Source organism: Bidens hawaiensis, unplaced genomic scaffold, assembly GCF_021521415.1.
Source record: "Bidens hawaiensis isolate Kalapana, Puna unplaced genomic scaffold, B.hawaiensis_p1.1 tig00004617_1, whole genome shotgun sequence".
NCBI classification, from domain to species: domain Eukaryota; kingdom Viridiplantae; phylum Streptophyta; class Magnoliopsida; order Asterales; family Asteraceae; genus Bidens; species Bidens hawaiensis.
The window spans coordinates 958,881-972,900 of record NW_027491281.1 but is presented as its reverse complement, the minus strand read 5'-3'; the positions used below and the strand labels follow the sequence as shown (position 1 = coordinate 972,900).

Genomic DNA, 14,020 nt, shown 5'->3' with positions numbered 1-14,020 from the left:
TGGAGTTCTTTTTGTTTCTAGCAATGCAAACTTATTGACTGGAAGACATTCTATGAGGACAAATATAAAGTTTAATGAGATGAGAAAATTCATGAGGGTGTTATGAAAATTGAATAAAACATTAAAATAATTAAAGTTTGATCACTATTTTGAGGTTGTGGTTGTGAGTGAGGTTGCGATTGGAAATTTTAAACATACTTAAATATGATAAAAAAAACTAAAGTTTAAATTTTATTATCGGAAAATCGAAACATCCATGAACCACCATGAATTTCATGTTTCAATCAACAAATAAAAGTTAAAATAATTGTAATAAATGATTGAATTTTCATGAACCACCATGTTTATCCAATAAAACAATCAAAATTCAAAATAAAGTCAAGATTTAAGTGTTTGGTTGTTTGATGAACCACCATGGATCTCTAACAAAACAATCAAAAATTTTGATTAGGGGGTTGAAGTGAACAATTGAAGTTTTTATGAACCACCCATTTACTTCACTCGTTCATTCAATAAAACTATAATGAGAAAACCGAGTTTAGCCACGTATCACCATGAATTCGGTTATAAAGGAGGAATGTGATCACATAACCACGTTGATCTAATGAGGTTAGTAGATTCGTATAACGTTTGGTGTGATATGCTTTGGCCTAATGGGTTTCACGACCCTAACCGAACCCTCCAGGAAATCAACCGGCTCTCGCGGTTGATTGAGATTTATACGCATTGCATTTCCTTAGGCTCGCAATCCTTGGTGTCAAGGGTTCGGAGAAAAAGTGTGCCCCCCTTCCAGTTACTATATACCCGTCACACGAATCATTCTCAAGGAAGAATGGAAAAAAATAGAGGGAATTCATAAGGCATTTCCCTAAAAATAATAAATAATAAATAAGATTTTGAAAATAATTCTGAGAATGAGGCATAGCCTGGGAGTAATAAATGTGTGTGTATGTGTGTACATCAATTATATAATAATAAATAATTAATAAGCAAGCTATGAGCAATCAAATATGAACAACTGGGTATACACATAAGCATGTATGAGACCCTAAGCATGCTACTAGGTCATTACGTCTAACAACCTATCTTATAGCCTTCGGCTCTGATACCAATCTGTCACACCCCAGCCTACGGCGGAATATGCCGGGACACAACTGATCGCACAGTAGCTCGGAAGGCACTATTAATATTAACGTGACAATAACTAATTATTTATATTCATATAATCAAAATACAACACATAGATTATCCAAATAAATTGCTTATTTCTTTAACAACCTAAATCCACCTAAATGTCTTCTTGAACTTCTAAATCTTCAGCTAGAAAACCTGTAACATGCGTAAAAATAGAGTTTGATCAACATAAAGTTGAGTGATCAATACACAAGTTTATATGCATTATTGTATTGTAAGACAAACAATTCGTAAGTAAATATAAATAATCACAACACTGATGATATATAACAATTACCAAATAAAATAGATGTGGACCCTTTCGGTCTAGCACAAAGTCAACTTACCGAGTTAAGGTATGCATACTCGATGAGGATGATGTGGCCCAATCGTCAAACAATAAAATAAACACATAACCATATAGCATGTCATCGATGAACAATAATCTATAAAGACGTAATATCGAATTGTGGTTGATGAGGTATAGATGTAAATAAATAAATTTGATATATATGGTACGCATGTTACCCCAAAAAATAAAAGATGAACAATAGGGATGTGAATTACTCACCTTTTTTATTTAGGCGAGATAATAATAAAATAATAATAAACGAGGAAATTACTTACTGACTTATCCGACACAAAAGACCTGCAAATTTGAGATAATAAACTAGATTCAAAACAGAGAATAACGCCACTGGAATCACAGCAAACGGATAAATAGTACTCAAGGTATGAAATAAACGAGTTTTAAGTGAGCTGATGCGGGTCAGAATCCAAACAGCGAATCTGAGTTTGAGTTTTGATCCATCAGATGTAAAAAGTGAAAATAAACATAAAAGTATTCTAGACCGAAAGTTAATTTTGACCAGAAGGTTCGTTAATTGCAAAATCCTCATTTTTACCCTTTGGAACAATAAACCTTAAAACGAATTTGATTAAACTGGACATGATAACCCCTCAATCCTTTAAAATTGAATGAGGGCTTATGATAATATGATGAATTAGAACAACTGTGATATACAAACTTACCCGGTATTCGGATTAGAACTAGAAGATATCGAGAAGATGAAAAACTTTGACTTTTAAAAGTCAACCGATGAAGAACACTTGAGCTAGGACTTAAATTCGTGAATGAGAAGATAAGTTGATGATTTAAGAGCCGAGAAGGAATGATAAGGGACCTTGGTTTATATAAGAATCGAATTATAGCTTCATGTTTATCAATAAATCACCAAACTTGTTTAAAACTCAAACTTAAGTAGGACAAACAATAAATCTTGATAGGCGATAAAATTCATGGGTTTTGGATAATATATGCTAGGGAATGTTCTAGAATAATAGATTTGAATTACAATGAGATTTGGATTTGAATTACATGGCTTTTGGTTAAACGAGTCAAAAATGAGCTAAACGAGCTGAACCAGCAAACACAAACTAGCTGTTGATCTGCAGCAGCCAATAAACGCAGCTGCTGCAGCAAAAATGCAGCTGATGCAGACCTGCTAGTCGTGTTTCGCGGCAAGGTGAGCTGCCAGGTTTCACATCTTGTCAAAACTAGTCCCTGTACTTACCGAAATTGCATTTTTAAGCCAAAATACATATTTTTAAGGAGTTTTAACATGTTTAAATATCAAAACAGTATAAAATAAAGTAAATAACATAAATCACTAATAAGAACTTGGTTTCATAAATAATAAGAATCCAAATACGAGCCCGGGTTGGGTAAACAAATAAACCGAAATTGACAAATGTCACATTTGTACCTAGTTAAACCATTACACAGAAAGTTCCAAAAACACAGGAACCAAAATAAAACAAATTACACTCCATTTACCTAGTTTTCTAGAAAACCACAACTTCTACGCATAAATACTCAACTAAAATGTAAACCTAAACAAAACATCATGAGATCAATCCACATCATTTGACCCCACATTTTGTTTTCCAAATTTTCTTAATGCCAGTGAATAAATAGTTTTCCTCTTCATTGATGATCCTGCAGCCACCAATTTGACAGCCTGAAAACACATGTCTCACAATTTAATGATAACTCAAGATTCATTTAATCATTTAAAATAATAACGAACCGAAAAACTTCACCTCAGAAAGGCTATGCCCATTGGAGATTAACGCTTCCAATTCATTCTCGAGTTGAGCCTCGGATGGCGTTTCATCCTCACAAATTGGTTTGCCTTCGATCAAAAATGTGATTTCGCCCTTCAGTTGGCGTTCTAAGAATGCTAACCTGGCGTCCCCTAGAGTACCCCGCCAAAACTATTTGAATGTATACATATATTAGTCAAAAATCCTCTGATAAGCCTGTATTGATAATCGGTTTGCGATAGAAACTTCTTAAAACATTCGTAAGAGTGAAACGTTATGACCCGTTGTCTAATTCGAGTTGATCCACAGGAACCCATATGTATTAATAACTAAAGATTATGACAAAAAACAAATATAGTTGCAATAATCTAACTCATCGAATAAAACAGTTTCATGAGTTTGTATACATTAAAATTTGTCTTCTGGCAACTTTGGCCCTTTTTATTTGTAAACAAGATATGTATTATAATTATAAATATATAGGGGTGTAAACAAAAACCCGAGTTTGACGAGAGCTTGAGCTCGTTTCGAGCTCCTTTTCTAAAGCTCGATCTCGGCTCGTTTCAAACTCTTTTTCTAAAGCTTGAGCTCGGCTCGTGAGTCGTTTTTTCAAGCTCAAGCTTCGCTAGTTTATTATTTATTTATTATATTATATAAATTTTTAACTACTTTTATATACATTTTTAATTATTTTATATACCTTTTTAACTATGATTCTTATATATAACATAACATATATTCAATCAATCAATCATACCCAGTGGAATCCCATCAATAGCAAAGCTATAAGTAGGGTCTGGGGAGGGTGGGATGTAGGCACACCATACCTCTATCCAATGGGATAGAGAGGTGGCTTCCAGGGAGACCCTCAGCTCAAAGTAACACTACATGAGAGAGAAATAAGAGGCATCAAAGTTCAATAGTAATAAAATTGATAATAGCACGTAGTAAAATTAATAATACTAATACATGTATAGATAACAACATAGAAATATATGAAAAGAGGAAAACATAATGGTGTATGACCAAAATCAGGTAACGAAAAAAACCCCTAAGGTATTCCTTTCTCCCTAAAAATCCTTAGCCCTAATTCTAAGTCTCTAAGAATTCCTATCCTCAACCATGTCCTCAGAGAGGTTTAGGTCTAGCAAATCATGTCTAATCCTCTCATCCCAAGTCAATTTAGGACGGCCTTTACCCCTCCTCCCCCCTGTAGTAATGTTTTCTACGGATCTAACAGGGTTCGTCATCTTCCTTCTCTTCACATGTCCAAACCATCTCAATCTCCACTCTCTTATCTTGTCGGATATGTTAGCTACCACTAATCTCTCCCGAAACACCGTGTTTTTTAATCGGTCTAACCTTGTGTGCCCACACATCTAGCATAACATTCTCATCTCTGCTACCTCCATTTTCCGCTCATGTGCCTTCTTGATAGCCCAGCAATCTGTTCCATATAACATTACAGGTCTAATTGCGACCCTATAAAATTTTCCCTTAAGTTTAGCTGGGAATCTCTTGTCGCACAATATACCTGTGGCTGCTCTCCATCTACACCATCCTACCTGAACTTGATGGGCCACATCACTGTCTAATTCCCCATCACTCTGGACAAATGATCCTAGATACTTGAACTTCGTTACCTGCGTAACCATTTGCCTTTCAATGGTGATCTGAACGTCCTCATTGTCATTTACCCCACTAAAATCACATTGTACGTACTCCGTCTTAGAGCGATTAATCCTTAAACCTTTTGTCTCTAAGGCTGTTCGCCACTCCTCTAGCCTCCCGTTTAGTTCTTGTTTACTCTCAGCAACTAACACAATATTGTCTGCGAACATCATGCACCACGGGAGTGTCTCTTGAATTTCCTTTGATAACTCATCTAAGACTACTGCAAAAAGAAACGGACTCAACGCTGAGCCCTGGTGAAGGCCTACCTCCACGGGGAAGAAATCGGTATCCCCCACGGGCGCACGGACACTTGTTGCACTCCCGGTATACATATCCATAATTATCTCTATATATTTCCTCGGGACCCTTCTACCCTGTAGACACTTCCAAAGCACTTGGCGTGGCACACTGCCGTACGCCTTTTCTAGGTCAATAAACACCATATGAAGGTCGCGTTTCTTCTCCCTATACTTTTCATCAATCTTCTTAAAATGTGTATTGTCTCTGTGGTGGAACGCCCCGGCATGAATCCAAATTGATTCACCCGTAACCTGAGTTTCCCGACTAAGTCTAACCTCCATCACTTTTTCCCATAGCCTCATAGTATGGCTTAGTAGTTTGATTCCTCGGTACTTACCACAACATTAGGCGTCTCCTTTGTTCTTATAGATAGGGACTACGACACTGGTCCCCCACTGGTCTGGCATCTTACCAGAATTAAGGATAATATTGAACAGAGTAGTTAACCACATTACTCCTTCTCCCAGGCACCTCCACACCTCGATGGGTATGTTGTCTGGGCCAACCGCCTTAGCCCTTCCCATCCTCCTAAGTGCAGTCTGGACCTCTTCCTATGTGATCCGTCGGTAGTAGCAGTTATTCGGTTGTTGTCGTTGGGAGGTTGTGTTGTCATATTCCTCTTGGTAGGCTCTCCCATTGTTAAAAATGTTGTGGAAGTATGTTTGCCATCTTAGCTTGATGTCCTGCTCCTTAACCAGTACATGGCCTTCAGTATCCTTTATAAACTTCACAGGACCTGGATCTTGCCTTCTACGTTCCCTGGTTTTGGCAATCTTAAACATAGCATGTTCCCCCTCTTTTGTTTCTAGACGTTCATACATCTGTATATAGGCCTTGTTTTTTTGCTTCCGGCACCGCCTTCTTCGCCTCTCTCTTGGCCGTTTTGTAAGTCTCCCTCAATTCCAGTCGCTCCTCATTCGTGCACCTCATAAGCTCCCTAAAACTTACTTGTTTTTCCCTTATGTTGTCTTGTACGGCCTCATTCTACCACCAAGACTCCTTATGCCCACCCGTATTTCCTGTTATGACCCCAAGAGTCTCCTTTGCTACTTAAATGATCTTTGTCGCCATAGCTTCCCATATCTGAGTTGAGTCCCCATTTACTTGAGTCAAAGTCTGCAACATGAGTTTATTCTTAAACAGTAGAAGCTTTTTGTCCTTCAAATTTCCCCATCAAATATTATTCAGTATTTTTTATCAGTTATTTTTATCATAATTTTATGCATAATAAATATTAGTATATAAATATATATTTCATACATTAAATAAAAAAATATATAAATATTTGGCTCGTTTAGTGAAGCTCGAGTTCGGTAAGTGATGCTCGGGCTCAGGCTCAAGCCTAGGCTCGTTTATTAAACAAGCTAAATTTAAGGCTTGAACTTGGGCTCAAACTCATTTAAGCTCGATTTCATTTGAGGTTTTAACGAGCCGAACTCGAGTAGCTCATGAGCCTGCTTGGCTCATTTACATACCTAATCAAAACATCTTAACTTCACTAACATAGATTTGGTTATCTCTTGTGCATTTCTAAAATACACAGCCATAACATTACATAGTCACACCTCTTCATGCATTTTGGTTATCTCTCGCGCCATCACACATCGTCTGCAATTTACAAAAATACAATTAGAACGTTCTTAACTGCTAAAACACAAAGAACAGGTCACAACACAACAACAAACATTATAACAAACTAAATTCAACCTCACTTCACCAAAAAGATCAGAACACTCTTCAAGAAACTGTGAAAGCTTATGTGGCGGAACATAGAATATTTGGGTGGATACTTCATTTGCAGATATCATCAGTCTATCTCTTCTTGCACTTGCATTTTTGGGAAGAAACCCAACTACATAATATATTTAATATTATTAGTAAAACATAAATGCTATATAAATCATGTCAACTTTTGAAGTGAAATACCAAATGAAAACTCGTTCGTCGACAAACCCGAGGCGGAAAGAGCGGACACAAATGCACACGGTCCGGGAATTGGTATGACACAGATATTTGCCTCCACACACGACTTTGCCTACGTTAATATATCGCATATACACAAAGGTTATACGGTTCATTATATGGTTTGGTTGTAAAATCACATCTTAACGAGCCGAACAGGACCAGGTTGGGATCGGGATCAGCTCGGCACGTTTATCTTAACGAGCTGAAATATTGAGCTCTAGCTCGGCTCGTTTAACTTAACAAGCTTAAATATTGAGCTTGGGCTTGGCTGGTAAAAGTTCAAGGCCGCTCATGTATTCTAAAAATAATTAACTTTACATTTTAACTCGTATTGGTATACATAAAAAAGAAAAGATAATCCATTTAGCATACACATAATGCATAACTATTAAACTAACAAATTTGTAATTTTTATATATATTATAACTTATATATTATCACAATTCGGGTTGAGCAACAAGTCAGATAAAAGAGCCTGACGAGCGAGCCAAGTAGCTGAATTACCTTGGCTTGGTCTCAGCTCGTGTTAGGGTTTGATACGTTATAGATTGAATTTAGAGAAGATAATAGGGTTAAAAGGAAGAACGGTTATATTATTGAAAACGAAAAGAAAGATTACAAGATAATCCCGGGCCTAGCACTATCTCACCGCTTAAGCAGGAGCCATGGCAATGCCATATTCAACATAAACATACTCTCCATCTCCATATTAGCTATTAATATCTATTTATAGACATATAAGTTGCACTTGACCCCCTCCTAAAATAGACAAATGACATTTAAACTAGAACTAGAGCATGATTCCTATCATTACTCCCCCCTTCAAAAGGGCAAGACTGGGAACAAACTGAGTCGACAACCAAGCGGAGGCTTCCCGAGAGCGTGTTCAGGTGGTCGACCCTGCCCATGCACAACCCACAAATGATATGATCCAACCAGTAACTCAATAACAAGACTTACAGTCTTGTACCACCAATGAATACCCTGTAATTCTGTAATAAAAATAAAAGTTCCAACAGAAGTAAACGATCCAAAAGACAGAACCCGGTCAGCAAGAGTGGTCCAAAGCTGAGAAATCCCCTTGATGAAACAGCCATCAGTATCACTACTGGAATCTCCTCCTTTTCCTATTCTAAAATAAACTTCAAACCCTTTTGGACTATCATGAAGCAATGTGATATGTGAATTCTTATTAACGCTCCCCTTTGCTACAGCAGTCTTGTCCTCAAGACTGAGGCCGGAAAACTGTTCTTTGACCAAAGTTGTGTCGTCCAAAGTTGCATCAGCAGACGTCTGGCCCTGCCACTGCTCTACCAAGTTATCGCCATCCCATAGTGGCAGAGTAGTCAACATAGCCAAGTAGTCAACAAGGTCGTTGTTCAGAATGTTTGAATAACCACCAACAATCCTCGTAAAAGCAAAAAATGAATCCACTGTTTGAAAATTTTGCACCATTAAGTCTGGTTCTTGAAATAATTTCTTACCACTCTTGGTGAATGAAATACCAACAATTTATGGTTGTGTGTAACTGCTATTATTAGTTCACCACCAGATGCTATATGTTGAATGGAGCCCTTCGTTGTCAGGAATTTCATGATATCCCACTTATCTGCCCTTAGCAATTCTGCCTCACTAGGATCTTGGGATTTGGAAAGAGAGGCGCCTAAAGAGAGAATGTCCAGTTCTGAAACGGAATCCTTCTTTAATGAGATAGACCATAGGCCAATTACATGAAGAAGAAGAAGAAGAAGAAGCTGATTCTGGTGTAGTATAGTGTTAACAGGTGGTGCGACAGCATGCGACCTTGCGTTTTCAATCCAACCAGAGTCCCAACCCGGTTTCCATCCAAAAGTTTGAACAACACGCAATTCACTACCAATTTTGCCTCGACTTTGAGGATCAGTAGGTACATTAATTGTAGGCCTATGAAATCCTGGAACAAAATTCATTGAATGAAACTTGAAATCACCAGTTTCATCTGGATTTCTCGTTAACAATTTGGTAATCGCGACGTGGTTGATGAAAATAAACTCTGAAGACAAAGGTGAAGAGAGAAACAGGGCGACATCCTTCAATTGATTTACAAGTAATGATTTACCAGTCATATTGGAGGAAGAGGAAGAAAGAAGCGGAGCGCCTGGAGGAAGCCTTCCATCTAACGAGCCCAGATCTGGAGAGTATCCGCCCGTTACCATTTGCTCCACATCATGGCCCGCTCCAGTACCAGAGCCCAAAGCCCACCGAAGATCATTTGATATGGCCCAACTATCACCTCTCAACCCCGATTTGGCCTGATCGATTGATTTTTTGGCAGATCTGGGTAGGACGACAATTACCTGAGCCACAGGTGACGAAGATCCAGAATAAAAACTGATCGATCGCATATTAACAGTGCCAAACTCATCGGAATGTGGATTGTTGATCGGATCTTCAGTTTTGTTGTAACCAGAAATTGGAGTAATAGGACCAGATGTAGATTCTGATCCAGATAAAACCCCGCCGGAAAATCCAGATCCCGACGAACCATCGGCGTTCTGTTTTTTTCTGATGTTTATAGACCTCAAGCGTTCTTCAGATCTGGACACGAGTGCCTCCAATTGAGCTATAAGAGATGAAGGTGAAGAAGTAGAACCTGAAGAGAGCGATCTGGAAGTGGCGACGGAAAACGGAAACACGAAGATTCAACCACAGAAGTGACGGGACTGGAATTCTGTCGTCCAATCCAAGCAATCACCACCTTCCGAAATTCTCTGGATTCAGCTCTATGATCTTCCAATACCGTCAAGGTGTTTTTAATTTCAGCGACAGCACCTTGAAGCTGTGTGATCTGCTTTTCATGAGCGTTTAAACGAGTAATTGTAGGAGTTTCCATGGAAGATAAAAGGAATCGGCAGGTCTAAGGCAGATCGGACCAATGTTAGGGTTTGATACGTTATAGATTGAATTTAGAGAAGATAATAGGGTTAAAAGGAAGAACGGTTATATTATTGAAAACGAAAAGAAAGATTACAAGATAATCCCGGGCCTAGCCCTATCTCACCGCATAAGCAGGAGCCATGGCAATGCCATAATTCAACATAAGCATACTCTCCATCTCCCTATTAGCTATTAATATCTATTTATAGACATATAAGTTGCACTTGACCCCCTCCTAAAATAGACAAATGACATTTAAACTAGAACTAGAGCATGATTCCTATCAGCTCGTTTATCTTAACAAGCTGAAATATTGTGCTCAGCCTCAGCTTGGCTAATAAAAACCTCTAACTAGATCCTTTACTTTGAAAAAAATATATATACATACTTTTTACAAATATCGATATATATATATATATATATATATATATATATATATATGTATAAAAGAAAATAATCTTCTTAACACACACATAATGCATTATTCAATGACATTTCCCAACAAACTACAAAATTATGATTTACACATTATATTTTGGGTTATAGAAGGATACTAAAACTTGGGCTGAGCCTAACTAGCGAGCCAATGAACCGAGTTAACATGGCTCAGGCTAGGATAGTTTATCTTAACAAGCTGAAATGATGAGCTCGGGCTCGGCTCAGCTCGTAAAAAGCTTGAGCCAGCTCGCTTATTTTAAAAAAACAAAAACTTTCACATAATGATACATATATAAATGGGAAATAGTAAACCTTTTAACATACACTTAACGCTTAACTAATACACTACCAATTTATAATTGATATACATTATAACTTGGGTTATAATTTATATATTAATTTTAGCTAGCTAAATGAGCCTAACGAGTGAAGTTACCTTGGCTCAGACTCGGCTTCTTTTAGAAATCAATCCGGATTGGTTCGTTTAAGTTCGCTAGTTAGGCTTGGGCTCGGTTTGTTTACCAACCAAACTGACTCGGCTCGCTAATGTTAAAGCATTAAAAATAGTAGCAGTAAGCAATATACACACCAATTCAGAGCCCGGATCGCTAATACCAGGAGTCCCAGCATCACTAATGAGTGCAACAATCTCACCGTCAATCAACCTCTTCAAAATCGACTGTTCTCTTTGTGCCTCATTGAACTTATGATAGCTCAGCTGTAAAACTAATTCATGAAATCAAAAACAACATAAAACAAGAACACATTCTAAACATGATGAACAATTATAGAAGCATACAAGTGGAGTTTTAATACTGTAATGTTGCAGCAATTTGCCTGAGTGTCTTGTATCCTCTGCAAGTATCACATCAGCTGATTTCAAAACATGCAGAGCCCTGCATTTAAGAGTGTTCAAGAAATCTGAATTCCAAAAAAAAAAAAGAAAAAAAAAAGAAACCCGAAACCGAAAAATACTGACCCGAATTCTTATTCAAATTTTCCCTTCGAATCTATCTGAATCCGAATTACTTATTTGGATAAGAAAATTTTATCAATTCGGATTATACGGATATACGTTGAAACCGAATAAGCATGTAACATGTAACATATTTAGACAACTTTGATTTTGTGTTCATGATTAATTTGTATTAGGAGTGTGCATGAACAAGAAAAAACCTACCCAAAACCGAAAAGACCAAATAAACCAAACCAAATTAGAAACAGGCGGTTCGGTTTTGATATAAAGAAAAATTCGAAATATAGGATTTGGTTGGGTTTTGTGTTTAGTGAAAAACCGAAAAAAGCAAATAGAAGCGAAAAAACCGATTTGTTGAATCGTTTATGTTTTGTAAACTTGGATATTTTTTTTATTTTTAACGTTAATTGGTATGTTTTGTCAAATTGGATGAGATTAAAACATTTTAAAATGAAAGTATCTTTTATTAGTTCTTAATATTCGAGGCCAAAATTTGCAATATTCTATTAACTATTATTATTTTTTTTAAATTTGGGCCCAATTTCAACATACCACGGGTCAAATTTCTTTGGCCCGAAAATTACTAGCCCGATTAGCAAAACCAAAACCGAAAATTTGGTTTCCTGTTCAGTTTTAGCCCAAAACCGCACCCACACACCCCTAATTTGTATTTTTCCAGTTTATATGTTTATTGTGATTCTAAGGAACCACAAATTAAAAGGAAAAAAAAAACATGAACCAAAAATTAGGAAAAATAGTTATACGGTTTAACTTGGATTTTCTTATTTATCAAACTTATTTCATATTGGATTTCGAATAGGTCCTAAAATATTCAATCCGAACACCGGTGCATTTATGTATTTAATATCACAAATTGAATTAAACAATTGAAAACAGGTTAATTGTTAAAACCAATCTGAATTCTTATTCGGATATGCGGTTCGAATCCATCCGGTATGACTTACTTATTCGGATATGAAAATTTTAAAAATTGAGATTTTTCGGATTATTCATATTATATATCCGTTTAGCCTGAATAAGCATGTAGCATGTAACATATTTAGACTATATTTTGAAGTTTGATTCTGTGTTCAAAGACTAGTCCGGTTTATATGTTTAAGTTATTCTACACAGTCTCCTCAATCTAGGAAGGGTAGAAAAACACAATGGATTAAAACTTAACCCAGTTTAATTGGATTTATCCGAATTTATTGAAGGAAGGTGTATTAATTAATTCATATTAGAAAGAAAATGAATAAAAGTTAATAAATACCTTAAGGTAATATCTTCTAGGTTTCCGATTGGAGTTCCGACGAGGTATAATCCGGACTTCAATTTGGCCTAAATGAAATGAAATACAAATACTACCTTACCTGGGTGTTTTAAAACAGAATGGATTTATAATTGACCTACCTGCTTTGATGACGAGGGTTGGTGAGTGGAGTCGATAGGGGGGTTTGAATAGGAACACAAGAGACGAATGGGTTTGATGTAAGGAGGAGGTTGATAAGTGACTGACCACCATGTCGCCGTCAAACCACAAACGCTTGACCTCAACATTCTCATGTGCTTTCTTCCTCCCGATTCTCTTTTACATTTATTATAATTTGACCCCAACCCCAACTTGATTTTAAACTTTATTTTATATTATATTATACTGAGATATTTTTGTAACTTGTTAACTTAATGAAAATTTATAAGGAGACAAAATAAGGAATCCCAAACACGCCTTTAGACCATCATTTCATCCAAATTTCTAAACCAACTAAAATATGTTTAGAAGATATTTAGCAAGTCTACAATCATTTGTCAACTTGCATCAACGAGAACCTTCCTTTCTCAACTATAAATGGAGAATTTCTTTGGTTCAAACAACACACCAAAATTTCACCATTCTCACAATCTTTGTTATCTCTCACGTCTCCCTCTAGCTCTCTGTTTTGTTCCCGGTACGAATTTCGTTGACGAGAAAGCTTTACAAAACACCAACCCGAAATCACCATCACCTTTCTCCACCTCTAGCCATTCTCTTGCACCTTAAGTTGCTACCCCGCACAAACGTCCGACTTTTCCGAACCAATTCTTGGAAGTTACAAGTTTATCCCGCGACTTCTACCACCATCAAACCACCCAATGTGCCCACCACTCGCCATCTCCACATTTATTGATCCACCCTCGAACTCCATAACCCACGAAAACACGTCGACTCTGCCTCCCTCTTTTTCCGATAACCACCGCCAACAAACAGAAACTCATCGGAAGTCGCCTAGCACGATCGAATATCACTACTATTAACGTATTCAGCACCGTACATAGCACTATTGGCCATCGGTTGTTCGAAAAACACCACTGCGGATCCGCCATCGTATCACGGATCCGAAAAGGGTAACCCGAACCTAAGCCTATATTAATCATTAACTTACGCTTTGAACGTGATTCATAAATCATAACTCAAACATTAGTTTACAATAT

The 14,020-nt window shown here is 37.0% G+C and overlaps 1 protein-coding gene across 1 annotated transcript; it reads right to left on the bottom strand.

Annotated features, from left to right (window-relative positions):
• Nucleotides 1–2,947: 2,947 nt before the first annotated feature.
• On the bottom strand, nucleotides 2,948–13,114 carry LOC143627178 (uncharacterized). The gene is made up of 9 exons (XM_077097061.1): nucleotides 12,962–13,114; nucleotides 12,822–12,889; nucleotides 11,372–11,468; nucleotides 11,162–11,290; nucleotides 7,180–7,288; nucleotides 6,961–7,105; nucleotides 6,819–6,861; nucleotides 3,277–3,450; nucleotides 2,948–3,194 (listed from the first exon to the last, which is right to left on the bottom strand). The coding sequence occupies exons 1-9, from the start codon at nucleotides 13,112–13,114 to the stop codon at nucleotides 3,087–3,089; spliced, it is 1,026 nt and encodes a 341-aa protein (XP_076953176.1). The 3' UTR covers nucleotides 2,948–3,086.
• Nucleotides 13,115–14,020: the final 906 nt, after the last annotated feature.